This window comes from Xylocopa sonorina, chromosome 8 (assembly GCF_050948175.1).
Source record: "Xylocopa sonorina isolate GNS202 chromosome 8, iyXylSono1_principal, whole genome shotgun sequence".
NCBI classification, from domain to species: Eukaryota; Metazoa; Arthropoda; class Insecta; order Hymenoptera; family Apidae; genus Xylocopa; species Xylocopa sonorina.
Genome location: NC_135200.1, coordinates 6,551,211 through 6,572,444, shown reverse-complemented (window position 1 = coordinate 6,572,444; position 21,234 = coordinate 6,551,211). Strand labels below are relative to the sequence as shown.

At 45.0% G+C, this 21,234-nt stretch overlaps 1 protein-coding gene across 7 annotated transcripts in view; it reads left to right on the top strand.

Annotated features, from left to right (window-relative positions):
- Nucleotides 1-21,234, top strand: part of LOC143426409 (phosphatase and actin regulator 2) — a 266,425-nt gene that overhangs the window by 241,977 nt on the left and 3,214 nt on the right. For 5 of the 7 annotated variants that reach the window (XM_076899851.1, XM_076899854.1, XM_076899848.1 and 2 more), the window contains 4 exons: nucleotides 6,997-7,197; nucleotides 13,780-14,013; nucleotides 14,126-14,375; nucleotides 17,998-18,143. In XM_076899851.1, coding sequence (XP_076755966.1) covers nucleotides 6,997-7,197; nucleotides 13,780-14,013; nucleotides 14,126-14,375; nucleotides 17,998-18,143 — 831 coding nt within the window. The remainder of the gene's footprint in view (nucleotides 1-6,996; nucleotides 7,198-13,779; nucleotides 14,014-14,125; nucleotides 14,376-17,997; nucleotides 18,144-21,234) is intronic. The other 2 variants (XM_076899849.1, XM_076899852.1) reach the window with 2 other exon arrangements.

Here is a 21,234-nt window from a genome sequence, read left to right as displayed (position 1 = left end):
CCCCCGGCGTGGTGGTCGATCTTTATTTGGACCGCGGCTGGTATCGCGTCCAGGAGGAAATAAGGGTGCAGCCAGAAGGGAGAGGAAAACAGCCGGAGCACCCTCGAAACTCGAGGCGAACTGTAAACAGTGCAACGATCCCAGATAACGTTGCTCTTTATTGCACGCGTTCCCGGCCCAACCACGCGAGTCTGCAGTTTAGCATTATCGTTTCGGATGGAGCACTCGACGCGGCGGCTACGATCGATACGCACCCCCTTCCCTCTGGGGTTCTATCGTCGTGTTTTCCTGCGCGCAGACACGTTCGTCGTCGGGTTTCCGCGATACTCCCTATCTTTGGAATCAATTTTTCGGGAGGACTTCGTTGCGGACGGTGATGTTTGCGTGCCTCGAGTTCGCTGACGAAGTAACTTCGATTAAGTGGGAATTCTGAAGACTTCTGCGAGCCTCTTCAATCTCGAGGAAACGATGGGATATTGGTTGTTGAGTAAAAATCTGGTTTATTAACGTTTCTCCGTGTTTCTGTCACTATCGTATTTTTTGCAATAGTATTCTTAGTGTTTTAAAAAGAGAAAGTTTAAAAATTTCCAACAGGGAGACAGAACAGGGAGAAAGGGAGGAAAAAATCGTAGCAGTTTGTCGAAGAAAAGTTTCAAATTGCAAGTAGCGGCTCGCAATACTCGTTTCTTCATACTTTCATACTTTTCAAGGGTTTCAAGAAATTCCTCCCCCAAGAATAAAGTAAATGGAGTGGAAGTTAAAGATGCGAGTTAAGAAGGAGCAAGTAAGCGAGCGCGAAAGATCCAGTCCACTGATACTCCCGAGTTAGTACTCCCGATGCTTAAGTACACCCGATGCTTTATCAACGTCGCTTCATGTTATAAAAAAAAAAATTTTTCTCAAACTCGATTTCCCTCAACCCTCGCAAATCTCTCGCAAACATCATCGCTCGAAACGCTCGAACCCGCCACGAGGAAGGAAAGAAGAGAATCCAGTCTCCTTGGACGTATTCAGGCGGCGAAAGAACGTCCTCCTCAAACACATCTCCGTGTTTCTTCGATTCGATCCATGGCTGAAAATAAACGCTCGTTAACCGCAACGCGGGCCTGAATTCCCGGCTCGCGAGCTAGAGACAAGGCAGCTCGTTGTTCGCGGACGTGTCTCGGATCCGTAACACGCGCGAGCACGTGTCGTGATTCCTCGCCGCGAATAGAAGGGCGGTTGCTCGTTTCCGCGGCAAGTGGAACGAAACGAGACTCAGCGGGCAGAGGAACGGACGAGCTTTTCTGGCCCGTCGATTAATCGACGATTCGTGGCTCGCGATAGAAAGAGAGAGAAGAGAGAAGCTGAAGAGGTGGGCTCTTCCTCCGCGAGCGCCACGCTGCGAGATTCCAAACGGTGATGTCACGGTCTTTAACTGGGCAAGTACGAACGAATAGCTTCGCGAGCGCGTCACCGTCGTTTCGAGCCGATAAACCGGCTGATTTCCGACAGGCGAGCACGCTTCCATCGGATTCGCGTCAATGGAGGATTGCCACGCGAAATGCTTCCTCCTGTCGCCTGAAATACCCGAATCGCGCGTTTATCGATACGGTTCTGATACTGTATCTCGCGGCGAACGAGATTCTCAGATCAAAGATGGATTAACGGTGGTATCTCGAGCGGGAGAAGTTCGCGCTGTGAAATTGGAACCAGAAGGGAGCTGCTGGTTCAAGTTTGAGACTGGATATTAATACTGCGATTACTTTTTTTACTTGTCTTTTATTTAAAGAAGCATAAGGACATAGAGGGTCGTTCGATGATTGACACGTGAGCGGTTAAATTTGTAGAATTTTGATAGATTAATATTAGAATAGAGGAATTAAAAGTGGGTTAACATATGCGGGAGCGCAGAGGCGAGGTAATTATCAGTTTAATTACATTCGCATCGATCCCCTTTGATTTGCTTAAGCTTCACTTGGTTCGCTTTGGCTGCTCCTAGAAGGTAGACGTATTAATTCCTGGAACCACCTCTGTATTTAAACCAAGCCTCTCGTGTTGTCGTCGTTCCCGAAACTTCTTCGACGTACGCAGCAATAATTAAAAATCAATTCCATCGCTGAGTTGTTATCTCAACACTCCTCTCGAACGCAAAATCGCTCGCGTGCAGAGAAAGAAAAGTGCAATTTGCAGAGGAATCAGAAAATTCGACGAATTTTCCAATCGAAAGTGAACCCTTTCGCTCCGTGAAACGAACAATTACTCCAGCGTGAAATAAAATTTCTCGTTGGAAGTTGAATGGAAATTCCGCGCGAGTAGCGATCAGATATTAACGAGAATTTTCACGGCGCGAGAGCTCGTCGATTTATTAATAGAATCCACGAGGCGGGAGTTGGCGTTGTCCATAATTTCCACGTAATCTCCGGTATTTTTCACGTGTTCCCGCCAGCCACGTGCACGGCGGGAATAATTCGCGAGAGGAGATGTACGCTCGCCTCGTTGATCGACCTCGTTTGTTACGTGCCTCGCATATTGTATCGACGTAATCTGCTCGTTGCACAGACGCAGCCGCCTTCTCGCGAGAGGATCGAGGAGAGACGTCTATGAAGTCTCTGAGAAGCGAGTTTTCTATCTCAGTTTATGCCACGATCACGATAGACGTGCTTCGTTATTCCGACTCGACGTGAGCAACGCGAAACGAACGATCGTTGCTTGTCCTGTGAACGTTTCACGGTTGCCTCTGACTCTTACTGGCAGTTTCCACTCGCACGTTTCAAGAATCGTTTCAATTGTTAAACGATGTATACGTTTCCGCTCTGGATTGTTGACGAGGAATAATTGATAGAGCGGAGAATTAATCGATGGTTAAATATTTTAGTGGAATATTATGTTTTGTATGAATATTTAATTTTATGCTTGGTGAATTAAGGATGACTCTGGCTTTTACTGTCATGTGTTTTATGAATCGAACGACCAGCCTCGTATGGTAACTTTTAGCGATTAAACTTTGAAATTTTTTACTTCTGATAGACAGTAATAAATCTTTTAGTAGACGTCCGACTTATATCGCGACTTTCCACTTGTATTTAACGATTCGACGAATAATTAAGAAGCACTCGTAGATTGGTTGACAAAAATTGAATCGGTGAACCGAATAATAAATTAGTTTTAAGGACTGGCGATAAATTAGGTCGATAGACGTCTGACTATTGCTGTCAGTTTCCACTTGAACGTCTACTGAATTAGCGAAGTCACTCGTCGAATAAAATCCCTGTCAGATTGTCTGCTCGTGCTGACGATCGGTGTTCAAGATGATCGATTGTATTTAAATACGTGCACAATGACACACTCGAGCCTCGCAAAGGTTCCTGCACTTGGCATAGAAAACGCAGGTGGAATTGCACGAGTCAAAGTTGGCTCGAGTGACGCGTTCGAGCCAGCAAGAAAGTTGTCGCGGCTCGCTTCTGCCACAAACCGTAAATTACCGCAGTCTTACCTCTTCCCTGACAAATTTGCATATAATTGCTAGCAACTAAACCGTTCGCATCGTTTCGATTCCAATCCCGTCGTTTAGGAGGCGCATCGAACTCGAATCGATAAATCTTTGGCTCTGGTTGAGAAAGCGACGAAACATTTACGCGATACCCATGTACGTCCACTGCAAACTCTAAAAAGATACAAATACAAAGCGTTGCACAAACGGTGAATTTAATTAAATACAATTTCAATTTCGTTTGGGAAGGGGATTGGCAACTCGCAAACACTCGTAGAACATATTTTGAACCGAGTGAATCCTCCCTCGAAAATGAAATTACATTGTCAAGGAAAGCGGAGATATTTTAACCCGCGATGACGTTAAATAAACGGGAATCTCGAAACAGCACTATGAAAATTAACTGACAGCAATCTCCAAAAATACGAACCCAAACTACCGTTATAAATAGTTGCAATATTCATTTCAGAGGTTAACAAATCAGATTTGCCATTATTCTTTCGTTATATTCCATTTGCTTACATAAGTCTGAGCGACCTGATGGCGCAACGCTTCCCCTAAACGGAGATATGCCTAAAAATACTGTCACGTATACCCACCGATCATATTGGCGGTTCGCTAGATAGATCTCGAACCCTTTCGAGAACTCTACCGCGAACGTCTTTCGATTTTCTCCCACAATTTCCCCTCCTTTCGTTTAAACAGTACAATGCGTTTCACGTCGCGAGACGATAAGAAGCCTGGCGGCGACAGGCCACTATGCTTTCGATCGAACTTGAGGGAATAAGCTCGACAAAACACGATCGTCCACGCGGCAGCTCGCGGCAACGGGGAATCTGGGGTAACAAGGCGTACACTCGTCGAGAAGGTCGCGTTCGTCGCGCAATCCGGCCGTCGTTTCTAATCTATTTCGAGACGTGGTGAGTTTCTTGCTTCGAACAGTCTCCGTCGAGCGTGCTGGCTATGCGGAACGACGCCTCTCGCGCGCGAGCAGATCGTCAGCTCCGCGTTCGACGCGCGCGCCTTGTCAATCGAACGTGCGTTTCGCTCGCCTCTGATTTCCTCCTCGAGATCGAAGGGTTCGGCTAGGCGTGTTCGTTGATCGACCATTCGTGAAACAGAGGTTCTGATTTCTAATCTCGCGCAAAGGTTTAGGTTCGAACTTGCGGGGAGCTTTGTGAACTCTTTTAGAGGGAAGATCGAGTGCGAAGATATTCGAGCAGTGGTTAAGCGCGTTTCCGGGAAGGTGAGAATTTTGTTGGATCTCTGGAATGAATTTGACAAAGTTTCTCTCTTCGTTTCGATAAACTTGCTCTTGCTGGAATTGTGCTTATGCTTTCGTTACGAGCTGCAGTTTACTTAAAGTATCACTGTTACTTTGTATTAAAACGCCTCCACGAATTGATCAGTAATCTCCGCTTAACCCAAGCAACAATCACTCAGATAATTGCCACTTTCTAATAACATCTACTGTCCCTTAAACTGACCAAGAAACCTATCCTATCTAAAATCCCAGCGAAAAAGAATTCTCTAACACAAACCACGAGAAGTTAGCTCTAAAAAAAAGAAAAGAGGGGAGAAGGAAATAGAAACCAGAAAGCTTTTCCGCATACCATTCGCCGCTATTATTCTTCCCTTAAGCGTCCGATTTATCAACCAGCTCGACCTTCGTTCTGGTCGTTATACGTTGTTGACGGCGTTAGTCGACGTAGGCGTCGTCAACGAGGATCCCCCTTCGAAGTTCCATTGGCGATGGTCCAAAGCGTCGAGGAACTCCGCGAGGGAAGCCCAACAACGGAAGGTCGCGTCGACGGGAATCTCATTTCGCAGGGTGATCCGTCACCGCGCGTTCGCCAGGAACCACTTTATCCGTCCTCCTCCAAAGGGGGTGCGATTCGCGTGTAGTTTCGTCTCGAACAGCCATAGCCTTTAATTACAAAACTGACTGTATTTGTCGATCGAATACTTTCCCATCAGCCACGCCACAATCTCAATCCTTGTCTCACCGATTCCGGGAACGGACAGGTGCACGCGATCTCTAACAGTCGTCGACGAACGATCGTCGCGTTATTCCAGGGTGCGCGTCGATGTTGATCCACGTTGAAATTGCGTGATGTCTACGTGAAGTTGAACAGGAATTTTTAGTGCCCTCTGTTTGAAGGGAATGAGAATTTGAACAGTAGGATTCGTTGGTCTAATCAAGCGTTGCTAGTACACGTTTACATCTGAATAATCCTGGCGTGTTGATTAATTAGAACTCAAGACCGTGTAAATCTCATCAATTAAACAAATCGTCCCAGATGAATTAAAACCGGAGCGAATCGATCGAATTGTTTTTCGCGCTGGAAACCGCTTCGTTAGTCGCGAATAAATTACCATACATTTCACCCGCGCGCGATCTATTATTCAAACAAAAATGTCCGCGTCTTGAATGTAGATTCGCCCATCGCGGACGCACTTACGACCTATTTTTACGATCTCGCGAAACAACGGGGGGCTATTCGCGTTTGTACAGAGATGAGATCGCGATCCGCGCGAACAGCTTATTAAACAGTTTAACAAATGTAAGCGTGATTCGCGCGTACGTGTCGCGTTGCTAATCTTTTTGCAGCTCGTAAAGCTGGTCGGTGCCGGGAACGGGGCCGTAAAGCGTGGTTTACGCGAGTATCCTAAACGTGCTGGCTTATTATCCGGCGGTGTTGCATCGCGGATGCCAGCGGGGGATGGAAAATCGCAATTTCGAAGCGCACTCGCGGCGATATCTCCTCTGTTAGCCGAACGTGACTCGTGGAAACGCAATGAAACGAGCTACGAACGAAATAATGAAGAGGAACGACGCCAGCAAGCGAAATCGCTCCGGAGTTTCGACGATTTAACGCGACCCCTTTCCCCAGACGGTTCTTACGGCGATAAAAAGAGCCGTCTGGTTCACCGTGTAACGCGTCGCAGCGAACAATCTAATCTCTTTTGCTTTAGATTCTTCGTGTAATTTTTATCGTGCAGGTATTCTCCAACAATTCGTGTCACAGAGCGTAACTGCATACTATCTTTAGACGATCTTACAACATACACAGAACAGTAGAATAATTCTAAATACTCTTCCAACAACCATGACACATCAAATTTCTCTTCATCCACTCGCACCCTCGACTGACAGAGAATATCCAAGTAAAACGAGAAGAAAACTTGGCGAACCCAAAAAAAAACTCCAACTGCTTAAAGCAAGCAATTAAATGAATTAAGAAACTAAAAGACTTCATCGAGGAAGTAAGAAAAGGCAGGATCCATCGAACTCTACTTAGGCTAATTAAGGGGCCGAAAAAGTCCACGCTGAGGAACTTCCTCAGCAGCGAAAAAAAAAAAAAAAGATAAAAAGAAAGAAACCGGGAATAAATTACGGGGAGAGTAAAAATGGTTGAAGCGCGTAGAAAATAGATAATCGGGGTCAGCTGCTCGCGCGATTCTCGTGTTCCTTCCTCGTAGTCACCGCTCTGACGGTCTGGCATTTTTTTTTTCTGTTGCAGAGCCGAAGAAGGAAAAGACTGAACAGAGTGCAAATGGCGCGGTATCGCCGAGCGGTGATCCGCAAGCGAATCAGGGCTCGGCCACGACCGGCGCCGTGCCGGTCTCGGCCGCGGCCCCGAATTCGGGGGACCAGCAAAAGCCGAGTAGGCCGAACACCCTGGAAGCCAGGGTGGTCGCCAGGAGACTGATCTTGTTCGACAGTGAGTACTGTTTCCCGCCACTCGCATTAGCGAGCGGCTATCAATGCACTCGGTGAACGGGTTCGACACGAAACGGTTCTCGAAACGACGCGCTCGATCGCGATTGAAATCTTAGATTCCTCCTCTCCGAGGGAATCGCTGTCGATTCGACACGTTTCTTCGACTCGTTGGTCCACGTAACACGCTTAACGTCGCACCTTCTCTTGGGATCGTAGGGCTTGGCGTCTGGTGCTTCTACTTCCTTCTCTTTCTTAGAACGTCCTGGAAGAGGAAATTCTTAAGACACACACGCAACAATCTTCCTTCTAACGCAATTTCCTAATATTAATTATCGCTGATCGCTTTGATTACCTCTGGCATGCATGCACCAGCACTTTTTCTTGCTTTCCTCGAGATGCGTTTTCCTTTCGCTGTTGGGAGTACGTCGATTTCAGGACTCGCTTGCGGTCCGCGTGGGCGTTCTTATTGGTTTTACGCGCGATTACTCGCAGCTTTCTAAAATAAAAAAGAGAGGGACGCTATCTAGTGTGTAATCACTTGACGACGAAAGAGGAACTTGAGAAAATAGGACGCGTAATCAGGCGTGTCTAGTGTCTCGGTAGACATAAAACAAGATGATTCTAATAATACCGTGAGATGCGATAGCTCGTTAACAGGAAGCGCTGTATCGCGAGCACGTTCCGCAAACTCGGACTCTGACCTGAATAAAAGCGCAAATACTGAAGGTAAAAAAAACAACCGCCCCATAAAAGTGGAGCACATAGTGATTAATAACAGAAGCTGCATAATTCAAACAATAACCCGCCGGAGAAAAAAGGGAATGCTTAATAATCCGTCCGAATCAGCAGTCTTTCGTGTTTCCTCGGCTGCGCCAATTTTATTTCACTCGCAAAAAAAAAAAAAAAATTTCCAACGGTTGATCCGTAATCGGTCGGATGAAAAAATTGTAGAACGCGATAAAAATTAATACGGTCAGTTCCCGTGCGAATTATCGGATTTTTAGATTACGTTGGCCCCTGTCTCGCGCCACGATTGAAATAATAACTTCAGGGGGGGGGAAAAAAAGTGAAAAAGGAGGTTCAATGGTCGAGCGAGGAAATAAGCTGACGCTTTATGAAACGACGGTGTCGTATCGATATTACACCGGCGGTGAAATCGCGATTTTTACTATTACCAGGAAACTTTCAGCCAATCTAATATCACGATGCCTGATAACGGTTTTTTATAGCTTGCTATTAAATTCCAACGACCCGACAGGATCTCGTATCCACGTGCCACGATCGAAAATCGTTGCATCGTGCCTCGCCTGCGAGGTTCGTTACGCCCTGGAAAGAACTTGTCGCGAGAAAAAGGATAATCAATCGTTGGGAAATTACTTGTTATTTCGTGATTTACCGTTCAAACGATTCTTTGATTTTAATTGATTCTCTTAATCTTCTTCGACGCAACGTTGCGCCTTCTTTACTTCAATCTTCGATTATGAAATGATAATTATTTATTTGAAACAATACAAGTGGGAAACAGTGAACTAGAAACGACCAACGTATATAAGATTCCGCGAGAAGTGAAATGAGGCCGCGTAGTGAAGTGTAAAAACAAGGAGACGGTACGCAAGTAGAAGTACCGCGTTTGTGGTCAGACGCGCTGCGCTTCGAACGTTAACGCGATCTATGCGAGCCTCTGAATTTTCAGAATTCTCACAGCTTTAGAGACTCTCGTGGCGAAGAATTGTTCAACTGGTTATGACAAATAAAGATACATACAAATTTAATGATAACTAAATGAAAAATTGTGTAATTGCTTTTTCTCTTCGTGCTCTTCTTCTTCTTAGCTACGAATCCTCCTTAAATCTTATGTAGCACAGTCGCAAACGAAGGAGTATCAAATATTAGGAAACTATTAGGAACCAAGGCCCTCTGAATCAAAGTTACAGATCAACTTTCGAGTGTACAGCGAAAAGAATTCTTTTCAGCGCGAGGGTGTCTGCATTAACGAGAGAAGTGCAGCGTGTATCGATCAATCGGGCCGCCCAGAAAGTTTCCATTAAGAGCGGTAGGGACGTCTGGATTTTTAAGCGTACGGGGAAGTTTGCATCGAGTCGACGGTGAATTTTCCCGTGGATGCTGCCGGCGAAACGATAAACTTTCATGTGCCGTCAGCTTCCTACGCGCGAATCGCCTTTAAAACTCTCGTTTACCTTCGAAACTTCAAAGTTCGCTTTTATCTTCGACTTGTCCTTACCGCCAGGCCCCCTCGCCCCGTTCGCGCGCTGTCGAATTTACTTTCCAGCAAAATCCTCCGTCTGGTACACAGACCGCTATCAGCGAACACGATCCCGGGAAAACGTTCCATCGCGGATTTTAACGGCAACTTCAGGGGGAACATTTCCGTTCCATCCGCCCCTCTATGGATGTAAATATTCCACGTTTCACGAGCTGATAAAAGAGCCTCGAACCTCGTTGTCTCGATGAATATTTAATACACGACGGACCACTCAGAGCGAGCGAGCATCGGCTCTTGGGCGTGACGGCTGTCTTTATCGGTCGGTCGGTGAGATTTTTGCAACCGGGTGCCATTGGACACCCAGTTTCGCACTTTCCTTAGAAATATAGATGTTGCTTTTCTGAGCGAAGCAGCTGCAAACTTTATTGTTTTCTCAAAGTTAAGTAGGAATTTTCTTCATCCCCCTACGGCTCTCTGAAGGGATGAATTTTTACGTGCAAGCTTGTTTCCACTTATGGACGCGAAGGAAAGAAATAACTGTGATATGATATATAATGACACGATATTCACCAAGCAAAGGGGTCCATAAACAAATCTACGTCCCGTAGCGTCGCGTGCATCGACAACCATCCACTGTAGCGCTCGCTGAGAACACCTCTGGGGCATTTAACGAGAACCCCGACAGTAATTCGTGGCACGTAGAGGACGTCCTCTGGATATAAGTCGTACGACGAGTTTTCGTGGCTCGCCGTATCCTCCCACCGTTAAAAGGCCGGGAATTCCGCAGCTACCGCGACTCGAGCCACTCCCTTTAATCACCTCAGGGCTACTTCCGTTCACCTTTAGCTCCTCTTAGCCGCCAGAGCCTGATCTTCTTTCGTTCACGGAATCTCATTAGAAGGGCGATCTCTCCCTCGCGTGGAAGGGTGGGGTCTGGCTGGAAAAATTGTGTCGTTTAGAGAGCACGATGCGGGCTTTGAAAAAGGGTACGGCTGGCTGAGATACGACGCTTCGTCCCTGTCTCGCGACCATTTCGAAATCGAGCTTAGCCAGGCTACGCTCGGATCTGTCCGTGGGATTTTGCGGATCGTTGCGTGGAATGGAAACGTTTCGCGTCGCGATCTTTCCGGGTGCTTGATAGATAGGATAATTCCGCGGTACTCTGTGGGAGAGCGCCTGCTGCGTCGCGTTGATACAGGCAATGGATAAGTGGAAGATTTGTCGAGCGAGGGTGTCGGATAGCGGTGTACCAGGGGAAACGAGTATTGGTTGATTGACGATATTCTCGAGTTATTTTCAGAGTAACAAACGCGTACCGCGTACGATCTTGACAAATGTGTTATTTATCTTGACGGATTCTTTTTATGCACTGCGAAAATCTGGGTGGATGATGAATAGTGGGAAGTCACAGAATTGTAGCGTTTGTTTGACGATAAATCGTATGGGGTTTCTACGTTTGGTCGTATTTGCATGAATTCGATGTATATTTAAATGGAACACGTCAGTGATGCGATATTCAACAAATAACATGGAAATGATACAATTTGTAAACTGAGGAAAATGAAAATTGAAAATTGTACAAGTCACGAGACAAATTGCCACCAAACGTGTTCCATTCTGTGCATAATATTTGAAACGAATCCAAAATGCGTGAATCACCCGTTATTTCTTCTTAAAATTCCGACTCGTAAATTCAGCGGTGAGAGTCCTCGTATTCTTAGGCCGTAAAGTCGCAAGGTTAACCATAATAGCTAATAAATTTGCGAAAATTTACACCTTCGGTTTCGCTGGGAACAGAAACGCTTATTTATAGATCCGCGGCACTCTAAACAATCGACAGGCGAACGTTGCGGTAAATTTGACCAAGATTATCGAGTCGAAAGTTGTTTCACGATCCGTCGACTTCCGGCTAGAGGATTCGTGGAATTCGCGCAATTTACCTCAACTATCCTCAAAGTTCGTCCCACCGAAATTTCGAACGCTGGCTTGCGGCTACGTGCTATCGATTGCGGCTAGTTATTTAACGTTTTTGTAACGAACGCGGAAATTTACGGCTCGCTTCCCTTTCATAAACAGCTCCCGAAACACGAAAGTGTAAAACCCAGCGTTCGTAATTATTTCAGCGATTCGTTCCGATTTTATTAGAAAAATTGGGAGCGCGTGCAATTTTCGCTCGCATTCATTGCAATTAGACGCGTTCGTGTCTGAAATATTTCACGTTTCACGAATAATTATTTTTACGTGGTATATGAAAAGTTGAAACCTCCAGGTGTTCATTTACATCTTACACAACAGTTTTTAACGAGCTTCTACAATTTTTAAAGGGGGTGGAAGAAAAAAGTTTTTTAATAAAGTTTCAATTAAACTTAAATGCTGCCCCTCGAGACGTGGTAAAATACTTGCCAGCACTTTTCTTCGAGCTAATGACGCCAGAGCCTGACGAACACGAGGATGTTTCATCAATCGTGTCCCACGGACTATAAGCGAAAATTAATGTGAGCACGTCGATGGATTAATTTTCAATTAAGTATCTTTTCGAACTCGTAGCACAACTAATAAAATTAGCCACTGCGATGAACCTTCGTTCGTGACGCTAAAGGAAGAGGCTCGTTAAAATTAAACAACCACGACTTTTAATTTACAGCAGAGTAGAATGGAATAAAAATGTCAAATTCTACGAGAGGTTGCAACAGGTTTATAAAAATTATTTAAATAAATGTCACTTGGAGAGAGAAAGATAATTGATCGCTGACAAAAAGTCATGGTACATTTATTTCTTTCAGCGCTGCACAACAGTTAATCCTTCTGTCTCCAATTAAGCGTGTAATTTAATCAAATAATTGCAACTGCGCCCAGAAAAAGGATCTCTAGAAAGCTCGCTGAGAGCACGTAACAAACGCGTCGCGTTTCGTCCCACAGAGCATTATATTTATTAAAAACGTACACAAAGAAAATAATTAATTGCGCCATTAATATTCTGAACAAAACAATCGGCTGGAATCAGCCGCATAAAAAAGCACGGGAAAAGGATCCGCGCATAGTCAAGGAAGAATCTCTGCCCGCGTTCATTTATTACGGTTTGCGCGAAAAATTCGTGTGACAAATGAACCGCGACGCAAATGATACAGCGAAACGGGGGATGAGAAAAGTATTAAGCGGACGAAGGGATGAGAAGAAGGGCGAAAGAATATACGCGTCGCGATGGAAGCCGCGAGGAAAACTGGTCGCGGCGGAATTTCGGAATTCGTCACGGCAGCGAATACTTGCCAAGTTCCCGTCGAATCTATAACATCGGATGAATCATATTTCCCGAAAGGATTGGCACGCGCGCCTTCCACACCGAGGAGAAGTAGCTATGAATAGTGGCTGTCCGTTCGATTGTGACACCCTCTCGCTTCCCTCTCGAGCATTTCCCTTTTACTGTAATCCTGCAGCCATCGCTGTAGCTCTCCTGTTTGACGAGAGAGCACCAAGTTATTGTTAGAGTACAATTCGTGTTTAGACGCCTTACGCTGGCATCGATTCTCTTTTTTAGATTTATCAAATTTCATCGAACTAGCTGAGCTTTTCGTAATTTCGTTCGATAGGTAACGAAGGTGGACAGCGTTAAACGACTCGTCCACCGTCTAGGATAAATGCTCCAATCCACTCTGGATACAAACGTCAGACACCTGCGAAACGCCACTGTCGTTTCGATTAATTGAAACGATATTGTACGGGTTGATTATGCTGCCTGATGGATGGCTCGTCTGGTTCGTCTGGAGAATTATTTAGCGGTCGTTAAGTGGAATTGTTGTTTGACAAGAGAGTAAATGTGGTGGTTGATAGATCGTGGCAGTTATACAGGTTGCAGGCTGCGGATTTTACGCTCGATTGATATGTCGAAATATGTAGGCGAGGTACAATGAGAATATGAATATAAATACACATATATATATGGAAAGAGAGGGACGCTTTTGAGGATTTTAATATTATAGGATATCTTACATAACTCGAACCACCCTAGAGAAGTAGGCCACTCTATATACGAATTCAATCATGGATATTGAAATTCAATCCAATAGAATATGCGATAGAACGACTAGTTAAAGTGGCTATGCACGTCAAATTCTAATCCCTTATTAATCTTCGATTTAAACCACCCCTGCGCTACTTATCCACTTTATTATACACACCTACATGGATAGATATTCGTAACGCGTATACCATAAGTATACGTTCATAAGCATTTCTTGTATATACTAAGCGATTAATATGAGACAAGTACTTTATCGAGGAAATTTTTGCAGCTTTACATACTCGAAAAACGAATCGAACAACGGAGACTAACGTGTATCCCTCTTTTCTGATTGTTTTCAGTGGAGAAGGGGGTTCTAGACCAAAGCAGCGAGAACCAGCAGGTGATCGAGAGGTGTTACCCTCTCCCACCTCAGAACACCTTGATGCTGTCGGAACTTCCGGAACCGCCGATTCCGTTGAGCGAGATCGGGCCGATTCCGCCTCCTCCGATGTTCAGCTCCTCGAGTCCCACCCTCTTGTTGGCTAAGCAACGGCAAATACGGAACACGCTGTCGTCTGATTACGAGGACGAAGGTACGTGTCGTATAATAAGTGTCTCGAAAATTGATTTTCCCCATTTAAAAAAAAAACGATACACGCATGAACTGTTCGATTGAACGTGAACGAGTCTTGGTGTACATTGCAGAGGACGAAGAGGACTTCGACGTGGAGGAGGAGGACAACATGTACATGCCGAGGATGTCGCAGCCAGACCCGACCATCGACACGTCCAGAATCGAGGAGATCCCCGCGAAGGAGCCCAAGTTCCACGCGGTGCCTCTGAAGAGCGTGCTGAAGAAGAGGGGCTCCGGAAGCGGGCCTGGCACACCGCAGAACACGCCCACGCAGGAGAACAGGCCGCTGACGCTCCGTCAGGAGTTGCACGCATCCTTCAAGTTAGTGCCACGCGATTCTACTCTGACGACGGGACACATCGGACACCTTTCGCGAAAGACTCGATGGCCGTTCGAACAGAGGAAAGATCGTTCTCTTTTTAACCCTCAAAGGCATCATTCTAGCTTTTTATCTTCTGTACGTCAGCGGTGAAAATTTGAAAGTCATTCAAGCATTCGATTATGAATTTAACACGCGAAGAATCTTTTTTAATCACTGCGCATTGCGGTGCAATATTATAAGGTAATATTAGTGATACGTGTGTTTGAGGGTTAATAGACATTGAAAAAGAAAGTACTGAAACATTTTAAGAGGAAATTATTAATTAATGCCCACGAGTCTTTCTCATGTTCAAGCACAAGATTCGTCGCGAGAAATCGAGTCTTCTCCAGGGTTCTCGAGCGTCGATAATAAGATGTCTCCTTTGTTTCGCAGCTGATTTCGACGGAGTGATCTTGAGAGCACCCAGACGGTCTCGATATCTGAATCACGAATCGGGACGCTTGTTCGCGTTTAATTAGCGTGCAGGGTTTAATGAAAAACGCCTTGAGAACCCGGAGAGGCCCGTCTGGAACATCGTTCTTCACCTTCCGGCCTTCTCATCTCTCTCACGCGCACGTGCACCGTGTTCTCGCATACGATCTCTCTCTCTCTCTCTCTCTCTCTCTTTCTCTCGCTGGTTCGTTTTCATTCATCGTTCCGTCGCGATGCGAGATCGTGCTCCTTTCAGCTCCGTTCCGACCAGTTCCGTCGCACTGATCTAGTTCTCAGCGGCTCGTATTGATCCCGAGCGGCTCGTTCCGCTGGAAGATCTATTCTCGAGCGAACGAACTGCGTTATGGAGCAATATCGAAATACTTTACCCTAGAAAACTATCCATTTTCTTAAATATAGAGGCAAGAGCCTAGCGAATCCTTTTTTTCTATACTTTCATTTGCAAGCTAAGTTCAAAGCAGCGCGCACCATCGTAAAACTTCCAAACTTTACGATCTAATATGAGAAAAGAGTGCGTAGTATTACTTGAATTTTCAATCAGAATTTTTACATTTCAAATTTACAAATCTTCCAATTTTCCAATCAAAAGTGTTTCAGTGAGAAGTCTCAGAACTTCTTCCACGATACTTTCTCAAGAATATTAAAAAAGAAGGAAAGAACAAGCGTTATAGCTTTCGAAATTTTCCATCGAGAAATCTCATTAAACCGAGAACATAAGTGCAACATCCTACCTGGACCAGTTTTACGCGATCCTTTACCCGAGGACTGGCCAGACTCGCAGTCCATTTACCCAGACGCGTTAACGTTACGCTCCTTTACGAGCTAGTATCTCGCGCGTAACACCCGCGGTACTAAATCCAACGTAAACTGGCGGCAAGTGTATTTCGTTCGACCGCTCGAAGCGAGGAGGGAAAAGGAAAGAGAAAAAGGGAAAACCGAGCGCCGCGCGCGCTCGAATCGAAAGGTTGAATCGAAGGAGTCGAGAACGATGCTTCCGGCGTGAGGCGAATACCCCGCGAGAGGGTAGTTTCGTGCATCCATCCATTTAAAAAAAAAAACCAAAAAAAAAAGTAATCAACATTCTGTGTCAGTCACTAGTTAAACGTGTGGTATTTTTCTTATGCTTAACCAGAAGGCCACCGTTGAGGCCTAGGATGAGAATATGGTAATTGGGCATTGGTCTAACTAAGCATGCGCGAACCGATATATGGTACATTATTATATCTGAATATGTATATGTATAAATATTTGTCTCTTATCCACGGCGGTTGATCGCAGAGAACCAACAATGTTCTAGTCTCTCTCTTTCTATCTCCTTAATATATATATACGTACATATAATTGTCTATATAAATATATCTTACTTATATTTATATAGATAACATTTATTATATTTATATATTATACTATTTTGTATATATAATTATCCTTCGTTGTTTCCTTTCTATTTTCTTTCGATCTTTTCTACACTTACTACTTTTATTTTTATATCTAATTCCACTTATATTTCTCGTTCCGTCTTACTTTATCTTTCTCTCTCTCTCTCTTTCTCTCTCTCTCTCTCTCTCTCTCTTTTTCTTTCTCTCTGTGTGTCAGCATCAGAAGTGCCGTGAGCATGGTAAACGTACGACCTTAAGCATGAGAAAACCCTAGGGAAACCCATGAAAATTGTCGCTCACACGCTTCCATTATCCGCGTTTCACGTGGCCGTAGAACCTCGAGCTATCGATTAAACCGAGGACACGAGGAGTCGACGGATCGAGCTGCGCCACGATGTTCAGCTCGACTCGTCACTTTCCACGGGGGCGAATCGAGAATCGTGATCGCGGCGTTCTTTTGCTTCAGCCGTTCCGCTGCCTCGGCTTCGACGCTTTTCACGCTCGTTCGCTTTCACGAACCGGCAGAATCGAATTTCGGGGAATCGAAACGGGCGTCTCGAAAGCCCTCCCTTCCGAGCTTTCTTCGGGTTCCTTTCCAGAAACAATACACAGAGCAGCCTTGACGATCGAATTATTAAGAAGTAACTTTTCAAGAAGTGCACGATTTTTTGGGAATTTTTTTAACTCTTTTTACGAACTCTTAAGTATGTGAATTATCTATATTTTTTGTATATTCTAGTGGTTTTTTTGATACTATAGTCGTTCTTTGATGATTTGATCAAATTGAAATGTATGCTTTATTCTTTTTCATGGAAGCACTGTATGCGTAATCACTAAAGAGTTAATCAAATTCGGATAACGCTTCTCTGTTTGAACAGCTGAAGTTGACACTAATAATAATTTCCAAGTACTAAAATTGAACTTCAGTTGTTTAAACAGTTATTCGAGGCTTTCAACATTTGAGACCTTTTTGAGTGTTCGTTTCTGTTACTATATTCCACTACTGTTTGCTAGTTTATATCTTAACCCTTTGCACTGTAACAAGCTCTTACCAAATATTCTATCAAACCACCCAAATTCAAAGCGCAAAGGTGTAAGATAGAAACACTTTAAGATTACTCTGCTTTATAAAAACCACCCCGACAGATTTCTCCCATTGTACAAAGTACAGTTTCACCCCTCGTAGTGTCCCAGTAATATTAATCCCCCGTGCCAGTAGATATCCCACCGCTCCCTCGTCAAAAGTACAAATGGTGACAGAAACAATGGAAACAACGAAAAAAAAACAGAGAAATAATCGTCGCAGCGTTTCGTTCGCGGCGTAGAAATCGTCCGCGAACAGGACAGAGTCGAATACGCCGAGGGTGGGGCGAAAAGAGGGATCGCGTCCGCGTAGCGAAGGGCGTTATCTGCGTCGACGTCGTTGATAACCCATTTCGTGACGTACGAGGACGACGTCCGTTTCACGTCGGTGGCAGCTAGTTGCTTCTGTTATCTCCGTCGGTCGTCTGTCCGTTGAATATACACGCGCGCACACAGGGTCCATACTGCGTCCAACAGCCACCCCCCTCGAGTGTGTATCGTTATTTCATCCCCGTCCATATATATTTTGCCCATATCTCGTACAATTGCCGCGTCTCGTAGAGAGTAGACCGTTGGCTCGTCTAGCGTCGGCCAACGGGCCCACCCCCATGGTTTCTAATCGAACGGTGCAATAAAGCTGGGACGTGTCCCGTGGCGATTCTTTCAGCAGCCGACCGGTCAGATTCGGGCTCGCGCTACCCTGCACGCTGGAGAACAAGGAGAACGCGAGGCCGTACGTGATAAGGGAGGACGCCGACGGCGATTCTGGGGACGGACAGGTACTCTACAGGGACGAGTACGACGATGAGAAAAGTGAGTATCGACGGGGCGTCTCTGTGGATTTTCGGGGATGTTCAGGAGGGGAATCGTAAGGGATGAGTTTACGCTTCTCGCTCGGCTAGCAATCGAAGAAACGGATACTCGTTGTTCCAACAGTTGTTAGAACTTCAGTAAAATCGTCGATGGTTTTAATTTTAATTCACGTGCAAACCGTAAACTGATGTAAGGGAGTTGAAGGCAAATGGAGAAATTGCAGGAAATGGGGATGTTCAGAAGGGGAATCGTAAGGGGTGAGTTTACGCTTTTCGCTCGGCTAGCAATCGAAGAAACGGATACTCGTTGTTCCAACAGTTGTTAGAACTTCAGTAAAATCGTCGATGGTTTTAATTTTAATTCACGTGCAGACTGTACACTGATGTAACGAGGTTGAAGGGAAATGGAGAAATTGCAGGAAATATTTGTTTAATATCATTAAAGGGTTGTAATACAAAAGATCGTATAACTTGAGCGTCTGAGCTGTCTCTGTTTCAAACTACGCAGACCTCTAACTTAATAAAAGCGTACTGAGAATGTCACTCACGCTGGCTATTAAAAGCGTACGCTCTATACGTAATACTTAGCGAAGACCAACTACGTAGAGACGTATTGTGGATGAATCAAATTAGAGAACACTGGAAACGTTAATCGCCAGGCTGAAAATTCAGCGGTTCGAGCCACCTCGAATTATACTTCAGTTATTCAAAACAAATTTCCCTCGTCCCGAAATAACACAAAATTACTTTTCGTTATCGAATGGTTAATCGAAACGATCAAACCAGCGCGTTTCCATGGAAACTCGAGCCGCGTTAAAATCTACCATTTCGTTACACTGAGAATGCGGTGTTTCGAATTCGATAAAAATCGGTCCGCGTCTCTTTCCATTTTTCGTTAAAAGCTACAGGAACGATCGATTTCCCTGCTGAAAGTTAATCAATGGACGATCGAGGAATTGTTCACGGTTCGCGCGGAGAAAGTTTCGAAAGCGTCGTGAATTGTTAATATTCGCGTGGCACGCGTAACCTTTCGTTAACAACTTTTCTGTTTCTCACACTTTGTTGTTATTAAACATTTAAGCGATGCGTGCGTAAGGGAGGATCCTGTTGGGTGCACGTGCGGCCAACGACTCGATTATTCCTCCGCGAGTCTGATAATCACCCCGTGCTCCACGTTCACCCACTGCAACCACACCGTTCACTGTCGCTTATGAACAAACTTCTCTGGCTCGTCGCACTTTTCTGCTAAAATACGGGCAATACGAACGAATAATCACCTTCGAACGACGTGTGATCGCTATTTTTGCAATTATTAAAGCGATAAGAAAATTAATAGAATTATTTCATTCGCACGAATTTACATTCGAAAGCAATAACATCGCGTGGGAGGAGTTTATAGGTAAAGACAACTGTACCGCGGATACTTAAGCGCGTACATAGCATTAAAATTGTATGGCATCGCGGAGGCTTAACGAGGTACTTCGCCCTTCCTCAAACACCACTTAGAGGGACCGCAACGCGATGGGGAGAATATTTTTTTAATAACATCCGACCCTGCAAAACGGATAAAAGCTTTTCCAAGGGAGAGAACGGTCTTTCGAGGACGTTAAAAATTGCCCTCGCTTAATGAGAAACACAAACACGATCGTTCGCGTCGTTTTGCTTCTCGCGCAAGCGGTTCCCTTTCTTTCCATGGCAACGAACTGCAATGGTCGCCGTTTCTAATTGAAATTTTTCTCATCGCCAAACGCGAACGTGAATCACATCGCGATTAATACCCAACAATTGGTCGACTCGTTAACGATTATTCCAGCCACTTTCGCACCCCGACTTTTCTCAGCCCCGCTTTTTGCGTTTGACGCATCAATTTTTCATAAGCTTTTCCAGGTCTCGTACGCGCAATTTACGCGCGTTCGTTTGCTCAGTTTCGCACTCGTAACGATAAACCAAAATTAGCAAAACTATAAGCACCCTGAGTAAACAGAGTTTCGAAGCGAGCTATATACGATGTTTGTCGCTTTTCATAATAATAGAAGCAACGTACGGAGCGATAAATCGGGGCAAGTCGGGTGGTAACGCGAAATCGATGAACGGGTACAGAGGCGATAAAATACGAGGTGCGAAAGGGCTACGTGGAAACGTCGATCGCTCGATTGGCAAACACTCGAAATCAGCATCGCGCCCGCGCGTACTAATTATACTCACGGCGCGATACGTTTATTCACATAGACGAACGCGTGATCACGCAAACGCCTCGAAGGTTATATTAATCCCTGAAGATCGCTGGCAAACGGTTCAGTGTGTTTCTGGCCGTTGTTTTGCCTTAGTTTTCCGTCCACCGTGCGCCAGTGATCCGCGTTCTACGATAGTCTTCGCCGTTCTCTTTCACAGGCCCATTCGAACAGCAATTTATGCTTTTCCTTTTAAATCTGACACAGTATAATTTGCTTTGATTCTTTTTTTTTTTAATCAAACTCGAAGAAACTGTTGGTCGATAGCTTTCAAAGTGGTCATTGTATCCTATTGAGAGATCAATTCGATTAATCGGTTAGCTGAGAGTTAGAGAGAGAGTTAGCTGTTGCTATTCGTTGGTTGAGCCCCACCGAGTGGTGGAAAGGTGAATTCCGACGTAAAAGTGAAAAGTGCGATGACACCATGCTGTCAATCTGGACCGCGTCGACTCTGTCGATCGCCTGCTCCTCGATCGAGCCCTTCAACCGTGAATCTTCGTTGCGTCGCACCGTCAGCTGTTCCTCACTTTTCGACGGTAAATCGCGATCGAGTTTGAATGCCACGATCGTCGATATAGCTACTCGTGTTGAAGCTGAAGGGCGGCGTGGACGTTGATGTCCAACGAACGCTGTAGATTTCCTTTTCTTGAACGAACAAATTTTTCAAAGCCTGATTGGTAATTATTTTTTTTCAAATTTGCCGGTAGTATTAGTAATTTCTGTGTAGTCGAGCGAATTAAGTACACGATGCAAAAAGTGCATCAATAATCCATCTCGCGTCAGTGATTTTATCCCGTGGCCGTGTTTCGAGTTACAAGGGTGGAATAAAAATTTCAGGAGAGTCATACGGGGAAATCTAAT